We start from the raw sequence: 8,627 nt of genomic DNA, 5'->3' as shown, positions 1-8,627 counted from the left end.
GAAAAAAATGTTAATGAATTCAAGAAATATTCACGACTTTCAAAAAAATGTGAAAAAATTCAGAAGTTGTTTGCAAATTCAAAAAAATGTAAGCATTAAAAATATTTCACAAACTTGGATTTTTTTATGAATTAAAAAATGGATCATGAATTGCAAAAAATGTTTGCAGGTTTGAAAAGGTTCACAAATTTCAAAAAATGTGCATGAAATTAAAATGAAAAAAAGAAAAGAAAAGATTAAAAAATAGAAGAAAACAGATGAAAAGGAAAAAAATCACGCCAAAAAAGCAGAATAAAAAACCCGATTTAGGGAAGGTTCTAGAACCTTTCCTAGAACCGTGGGGAAAAAGCCAGTATGGGTCGGCACATAATTAGGATGTGGCGCATGGGGCGGGTATTGGGTTGCTATCCAACGACCACGCGCCAAATAGGAATCGCCTGGGCGGGTGGCATGGCCCCCCAGTAGATAGATTAGGGGCTATGCATAGTATTTAGGGCCAATTAACCTCCACCCACAAACAACTGTGCGCTTAAGGCTTGAAGCTCGGGAACTTTGCATGTTAAAGTGTTAATAAAGCCCATTATTAGTTGGTCAGCCCACACTACGGTAAACAAACTACCAGTTAGTTTATTTCAATAAAAGAAGGAAGAAACCCTGGTAGTTTTGGAAGCTGAGGATGTCGATTGTTTCAGCGTTGACGCAACACGCGCGCACAATCAGACACATTAGCTTCGTAATAGCCCCACCAAAAAAAGCTTGATGAGGGCATCCACACAACCGATCAGCGTCGTTGGCCGGCGACGGCAGAAGCGGTGAGTACCCGTTGTTGAATCATACTGTGCAACAATGCTGATGAACTTATCCTAATCTTGGTCCAAAAAACTAGAAACTTCTTTCTTCGGGTGAAGTTAATTTGGGGTAGCGAATCCTTGTTTTCTTCTCAATAATTGGTGCTCTAAATTACTCCTGGATGCAAAAATGACGGTGCCCAAAAATATTTTAAATATCTGTTTTTTTCTATTTTGCGCATGAGAGAGCCGACACACTCTGTTGGGCCACGTGGTTTTGGGCCCACGGAACAGAGAGTGGGAGACAGATGGGCCAGACGACGACGACGACGACTTGGCAACGGTCGGTCGTTGTTTACGCGTTGCCGAGCAGATCCATCCATCCCCTTCTCCTCTCCTCTCCTCTCACTCCCACTTCCTGCTGCCACTCTCACTCCTGCGCCTCCGTGCACGCGTCGCCGGCGTCGCCCGAGCTTCTCCTCGCCGCCGAGGGTCGGCATTGAGCGGCAGATCCATCCTGCTAGCGCTAGCTAGGTACGAGTACGAATCCCCACTTGCCCTGCTTCCATCTCTTTCTAGTATGAAGGCGCGCATTGGCACGGGGTCGGCCCGTAGCTCATTCGTTGCAGCGACCGTTGCGCTCACCTCGGTCGATCCATCCTCTTTCAGCTCCAGATCCACGACGCCGACGAAATAATTAATCCACTCTTCACCTCTCTCGGCGGCGCATGCCGATGCGACTGCGACGGGATTACTTCGTGACCGCCGCGGCCGGATCCATGCTTTGAGGTACGGCCCGTCCCCTCTCTCCCTGCTTTGATCTCCTCCCATGCCGCCGTCGGCGCCGCGCATTGGACTGACTGCGCCGGCACTGGGGACGCTCTGTCTGTACCTCGTGTGGTGCAGCAATGGGCGGTCGGGCTCACCTTCCCTCAATCCAGTCTCTTCCAGGCCCAGATCTACGACGCGGAGAAGAAGAAATAAATATTCCACTGTTCACCTCCCTCAATCCATTCTCTTTCAGGGTTCAGATCCACGACGCGGAGAAGAAGAAACAATCCACTGTTCACCGTCAGTGCGCTTGGCCTTGGCCGACACTGTGTACCAAGCGAGCTGACTCTGAACCAATAAAAACTCAGCTGTTCAGTGTAATAATCAATCAATTTGCATTAGCTGTTTACTGTCAGTGCATTCTGCAACCACGCACATTTTTGACCATTTTTGGTGCAGCAATGGCCGGGCTCACCTCTATTAATCTATCTTCTTTCAGGGTTCAGATCGACGACGCGGAAAATAAATCAAATCCACTCTTCACCTGCACTGCGAATCGAGCGAGCTGTGGCGCTGGGTTGCACCACAATCTGGTATGAGCCCATATCTCTGCCTCGCGGAAAATAAATCAAATCCACTCTTCACCTGCACTGCGAATCGAGCGAGCTGTGGCGCTGGGTTGCACCACAATCTGGTATGAGCCCATATCTCTGCCTCTCCGATACAACTAAAAATTCAGGTTCCATGGGAGGATCTGCAGCTAGATGTTTACTAACCCATGCTCTCCTCTTTCTCAGGTTGTCGATTTGTAGCTAGTTGTTTACTGTCTGTGCATTCAGCAACCTGTCCTCCACGCACAGTTGACTGCCCGAGCTCTGAGCTTGCATGGCCATGGAGGCGGCTCTCGTCAGCGTGGCGACGGGGGTCCTCAAACCTGTCATAGGGAAGCTGACCCTTCTGCTCGGCAGTGAGTACAAGCGTTTCAAGACAGTTCGCAAGGAGATCAAGTCCCTCACTCATGAACTTGCTGCCATGGAGGCTTTTCTCCTCAAGATGTCTGAAGAGGAGGATCCCGATTTGCAGGATAAAGTTTGGATGAATGAGGTGCGGGAACTGTCCTATGACCTGGAGGATGCCATCGATGACTTCATGCAAAGCATCGGTGACAAAGATGAAAAGCCAGATGGCTTCATTGAGAAGATCAAGAACTCACTAGGGAAGTTGGGGAAGATGAAGGCTCGTCGTCGGATAGGTAAAGAGATTCAGGATCTGAAGAAACAAATCAAAGAGGTGGGTGAGAGGAATGCAAGGTACAAGAGTCGTGAGATCGTCTCAAACACCAGAAATGCAGCCATTGACCCAAGAGCTCTTGCTATCTTTGAGCATGCCTCAAAGCTTGTTGGAATCGATGAACCCAAGGCTGAGATAATCAAGCTATTGGCACAAGAGGATGGCCGTGCGTCAACGCAACAACAACTGAAGATAGTCTCCATTGTTGGATCTGGAGGTATGGGCAAAACAACTCTTGCAAACCAAGTGTATCAAGAGCTCAAAGGACAATACGAGTGTTGGGCTTTCGTCTCAGTTTCACGAAATCCAGACATGACCAATATCTTGAGAACCATTCTAAGTGAAGTGGCTAAGAAAGACTATGCTACCACTGAAGCCGGGAATATACAACAACTCATCAGCAAGATCATAGATTTTCTAGCAGACAAAAGGTACATTTTGTCTTTAATATTTTTTCATTTCTACTTGTCATCTTTGAATGTATAAAATAGTTACTTAGATGTCATAGGAAGATTGTACTAGTGGAATTTGTTAAAAAGTTCCATACAATTCTATGTTCACAGTTCTCTGTATATTGTTAGAAAAAATAATAGTCAAATGTTTGTATTAAAGACCGTTGATGTTCTAAAAAAGAAGAGAAATAGGTGGAGAGAGTACAAACAAAACCATGTCCTCGGAGCCTCCGTTCATGATTTATGTCCTTTTATTTTGATATTCTATTTTTAAAATGGAGGACCCCCGGCCTCTGCATCTGGATGATGCATGTAGCCACTTTATTAATTATTCACACAAGACCTTACAAAGTCATACAACAGTAAGACTAAAGCCACCGTCTAGGTAACATCTGTCGCTACTCCTATCCAGTTGATGAAGGGATGCTGATAGTCTGGCCTAAATACCAAACAGACCACACAGCCAAACCTAACATCTAAGACCTGAGGTCCCAACCAGGACGCCTGCCGGGTATGGGGCACCCACCAGTCCGACACACTCCTCACCCAGGACGTCTGCCGGGTATGGGGCACCCACCAGTCCGACACACTCCTCACCCAGGACGCCTGCCGGGTATGAGGCCGCCGTAGCCACCTGCCACCAATCTATTTTTAGTGTTGTACTGCTACATCTACCTTGCTCGGTCTAGCTGCCGTCGACGCCACCACGGCGCCAGACATCGTCACCCTCCTGCGCGAGTCCATCATCGCCCATCAGACGCCTAATCTCTAGAGCGCCAAGCCATCGAGACCTGTCACCATCAATGTGCATGATGAAGCACCGCTCCACCAAACACGTCGTCCACTAGTCCCTCGAGCCCGCGTACACCTCCAAGAAAGACGCCCCCAAGGGTGAAAAGACACAAACGCGCCGCCGTCTTCTGATCTATCGATCTAGGGTTTCCCCGGGAGGTAGCAGATCGTAGTCTAGAACTTCTCCACGGCGATGCCTTCAAGAAGGGAACGACACCGTAGAGCGCCGCCATCGCCGGCTTTGGCTTCTAGCCAAGAGCAGGTTTTCACCCAGATCTGTTCGAAGAACTCCATCCGCTTCTTGTGCTCGGACTGCCGCCTTCTCTGTCGAAGACTAGACCAAGGGTCCAGCCGTCCCCGCCAGATCCATGTAGCCAGCACCGGGAGATGACGACTATCTCCCTATACCGGATCTAGCACGAACCAAAGCAGATCGAGTCGGAGACGATGATGCCCCTGGATCTCCGATAGACCAATGAGCCGCCGGCCCAACCGCATCCATATCGCCGGCCACGCCGGGCCGCCGCCACCCCCCGTGCCGTCCGGGTCGGAGAGGGAGCCGTCAACCGCGCACAGGGGCCGCCGCCGCCTGCACACGCCGGAGCGCCGCCGCGAGCCCAGCGCCCGCCACCACCTGCCGAGGCTCGCCGCCGCGTGCCCCACGCCCTGCCACCGCTCGCCGAGAGCCGAGCAGGAACACCGCCAAGCTCCGGGGCCGCCGCCCCGTCATCCGGTCGCCGCGAGAACCGGCCACCGCCCCCAGCCGCAGCTGCCAGCCTCCAGCAGCGTTGAGGGCGACCCTGGCACGCGAGATAAGGCACAAGACCGCGCCATGCTCCTAGGCCCGCACCGCCGACATACACGCATCAGCCGCCGCTGCTCGAGATCCGTCGAGGTGCACGAGAGAAGACAGCCCCGCCGCCGCCGACGCCGTGCGGGCTTTGCCCGCGGCGCCCTATGGCGGCGGCAAGGTGGGGGAGGAGGCGGGAGGGAGCCGGCCGCGGCGGCGTGCAGGTCCGCCCGAGCCGCTCCTGGGAGAGCAACGCGGGGGCGAGATCTGTTTTCCTCCTTTTTGATATTCTATGACTTCAATACATATGGCATAAGTCTGTTTCAGGAGTAGAGCCCCATACTAACTTGGCTCACTTTTCTTTCTAATTCTCCTTGAGCTCCCTTAGCATCCTGAATTCATAATTTTCTGTGCACTTTACCTCATGGCCGGTTTTGCAAGTGTGGCATCCATGTTACCCTGGTTTTCACATGAAGGTTGTCACACACATCACCTTTTTCCACCTCTACCTCTCTCTTCTCTGGCTCCCTTTTTTCTTCAGACAAGATGCATTGTGCCTTGATACACTCTTCTTCCTCTTTTCTCTCATCCCGCCAACCAAACGCCAGACTGCTCTATTGAGACCAGCTCTGTTGAGACCCGCTAGGCATCAGCCACTGTTGTTGCCCTACACGGACATACATCACCGACGATGTAGGCATCCACAATTGAAAGAACTATAGTTTACTAGGTTAAGTGAGCCTATTTTTTTTAGTGGAAAGCATACCCAAATCAGTAGTCTAGGAGGGAAAACATACATTTTCTATATATTTATATATTATATGTAGTTTACTCTGTTTTTATTATAACTCACTGGATCTTTCGGTCCACACCCAGATTCTTGCTTTGTTGCTCATGACCACCTGATCGATGCCTACATATAATTATACAGGACATCTTCTTATACATCTCCAGTCTTGATCTTTTCTGTGGTCATGCCTCTTGTTTAAACAATTGCTTATCCCACATGAAAAATGAATTGATTATGTAACATGTGCCCTTTTAGCACTTGTCTGCTTATATTTTTCATTTTGTCAATGTTAATGTGTTTCGTTTATTCTTTGTTTGTCTACGCATCACACTTTATTTTACAGCTATGCTAATATTTATTTGTCCATGTACAGGTACTTTGTTGTTGTTGACGATATATGGGACATGGATACCTGGGATATTATTAAGTGTGCATTCCCTGCTACAAGTTCTACCAGTAGAATAATCACGACTACTCGTATAAACAATGTCGCTCAGTCATGTTGTTCATCATTCAATGGCCGTATTTACAATATAAGGGCTCTTGATATGGTGCACTCAAGACAGTTATTTCACAGAAGGTTATTCAAGTCTGATGAAGATTGCCCTTTATACCTTCAAAAAGTTTCTGAGCAGATATTGAGAAAATGTCATGGGTTACCTTTAGCGATCATTGCTATATCTGGTTTGTTGGCCACCAAAGAAAAAACAGAAGATCTATGGAATCAAGTAAAAAATTCAATTGGCCGTGCACTTGAAAGAAATCCTAATGTCGAAGGAATGATGAAGATATTGTCACTTAGTTATTTTGATCTGCCTCCTTATTTAAGAACTTGCCTCTTATACCTGAGCATCTATCTAGAAGATTCTACTATTGAGAAGAATGGACTGATAAGAAGATGGATTGCTGAAGGCTTCATTCATAGAGAAGGCAGATACATGGCATATGAGTTAGGAGAAAGGTGTTTTAATGAACTACTCAATAGGGGTTTGATCCAGCCTGGGGTGACAGATCACTATGGCAGGGTGGAGAGTTGTCGAGTTCATGACACGATTCTTGATTTCATCACATCCAAGTCCATAGAAGAGAACTTCATTACTTTACTTGGTGTTTCCATTCTGACAATTGGGAACCAAAACAAAGTTGTTCGTCGACTCTGTCTGAATTCAACAGTACTGACAGCAGGTCTCGTGTTGTCCCATGTCCGATCACTTATTGTGGTTAGAGGTCTGTTGGAAATCCTTTCTTTGGAAGAGTTCAGACATTTGTGTGTTCTCGACATGAGCTTCAAACCATTGAAAGATCATCATCTTGAAAATATAGTGAGGTTGTTCCAGCTGAGGTACCTGAACCTCCATGGCACAGGAATAAGCAAGCTCCCAGAACAAATCGGGCGTTTAGGGTGCTTAGAGATACTGGATCTAACACGCACTCGCGTACGGGAATTACCTGCATCTATTGTTAATCTCAGAAAATTGTCACATCTACTTATTGAGCCTAGTGTTAAATTTCCTGATGGGATTGCGAAGATGCAAGCACTGGAGACGTTGGATTATGTGGATGCCTCCATTCAGCCATTAGACTTCCTGTGCGGCCTTGGCCAACTAAAGAATTTGAGGAATCTGCGGCTTGCCCTTGATTTCGAATTAGATCCTGACACTGATGATACAAACATGGTTGGGGTTGGGTTGCACAACAAAGATTATGTCTCCTCCCTGTGTAAGCTAGGCACCCATAACCTCCGCTCCCTGAAAATTAGTATTGGGGTTGGGAGCAGCCTCTTACATGAGGAATCTTTGTGCCTGCCTACCCTCGAGGACCTTTCTATCTATTCTCTGGCCTTCCCACAGGTTCCGACATGGATGGGTTCCCTCAGAAACCTCCAACGGCTACGCATTGAAGTGGAGGGGCTCAAGCAGGACGACCTCTGCACCCTTGGGGCTTTACCCAGTCTGCTCGGTCTGCATCTGGATGAAGAAACAATGTCAAACGAAAAGCTCAGAGTCAGTGGAGAAGTTGGGTTCCAACTCTTGAAGATATTTATTTATGATGCATGTTATGAACCTGTAGATCTGATGTTTGGGGCAGGGTCCATGCCAAAGCTTGAAAAACTCGTGCTTAAGCATCTGGGCATAGTTGAAGCTGACTGTCTGGACTTTGGAATCGGGAACCTCCCCTGCCTTAGTACTGTTGAATGTAAAGAAGCCGGCAATTTTAAAGCCGTAAAGACTGCCATGGAAAGAGCAGCCAGCACACATCCAAACCACCCTACTCTACTCTTTCAGTAGTTTGAATATACAAGCCAACATCCGGCCGGCACTGCATGTTCTGAAGTTTAATAGTGTTTATCTGTATTCATCTCTCTTTTATGATACACCAGTTCACTTTGGGAGATTTTGCTGATACTTTGAAAAAATAAGCCAACAACAGGGGAGTTGCTTCTGCTAGTCGTCCGGCTGGCCGATTCTGAAGTTTAATAGTGTTTGGCTTGATTCATCTCTCTTTTATGATACACCAATTCATTGTATTTCCTCTGTCGGATAATGTACTATGGAGTCCGTGTGATACAAAAATGTAGAATTAGTTAAGATGGCTACTGTACAACCTCATGGGCATTGTTTTGGTCGTTGGATTAGTTGCATTTTTTTCTGTAATACTCAGTCATCCGTGCTGATGATTTAATATTATTGGGCCACTATTCGTAGCTGTCAGAACAACTTGTAACTTTGTTCATGAACTTCGTTCCTCGAATTTTAAGGCAGATAGATTGGCTAGGTATGGTGTTCCGATAGATCAAGGTAGGCATATTTGGTTGGGATCTCTCCATGATCCTATGATCATACCTGTAAACATTATGAATGATCAATAAAGCTAGCCAATAGTTCTCGGGAAAAAAAACTGGAATACATTTTTCCTGTTCTCTCTGCAGGCTTTTACAGTTGGACTGAACAGTT

The 8,627-nt window shown here is 47.4% G+C and overlaps 1 protein-coding gene across 1 annotated transcript; it reads left to right on the top strand.

The window, feature by feature from the left end:
* The first annotated feature begins 1,162 nt into the window (after window positions 1-1,162).
* Window positions 1,163-8,491, top strand: LOC125517097 (disease resistance protein RGA5-like). Its single transcript, XM_087529288.1, has 6 exons — window positions 1,163-1,322; window positions 1,458-1,577; window positions 1,813-1,936; window positions 2,059-2,253; window positions 2,357-3,280; window positions 6,047-8,491. The coding sequence occupies exons 5-6, from the start codon at window positions 2,445-2,447 to the stop codon at window positions 7,959-7,961; spliced, it is 2,751 nt and encodes a 916-aa protein (XP_087385414.1). The 5' UTR covers window positions 1,163-1,322; window positions 1,458-1,577; window positions 1,813-1,936; window positions 2,059-2,253; window positions 2,357-2,444; the 3' UTR covers window positions 7,962-8,491.
* Window positions 8,492-8,627: the final 136 nt, after the last annotated feature.

The sequence above is a fragment of the Triticum urartu genome, chromosome 6A, assembly GCF_056163025.1.
Source record: "Triticum urartu cultivar PI428250 chromosome 6A, HENAU_Tu73, whole genome shotgun sequence".
NCBI lineage: Eukaryota > Viridiplantae > Streptophyta > Magnoliopsida > Poales > Poaceae > Triticum > Triticum urartu.
The sequence above is the reverse complement of the archived record's forward strand: the minus strand, read 5'-3'. Positions and strand labels throughout refer to the sequence as shown.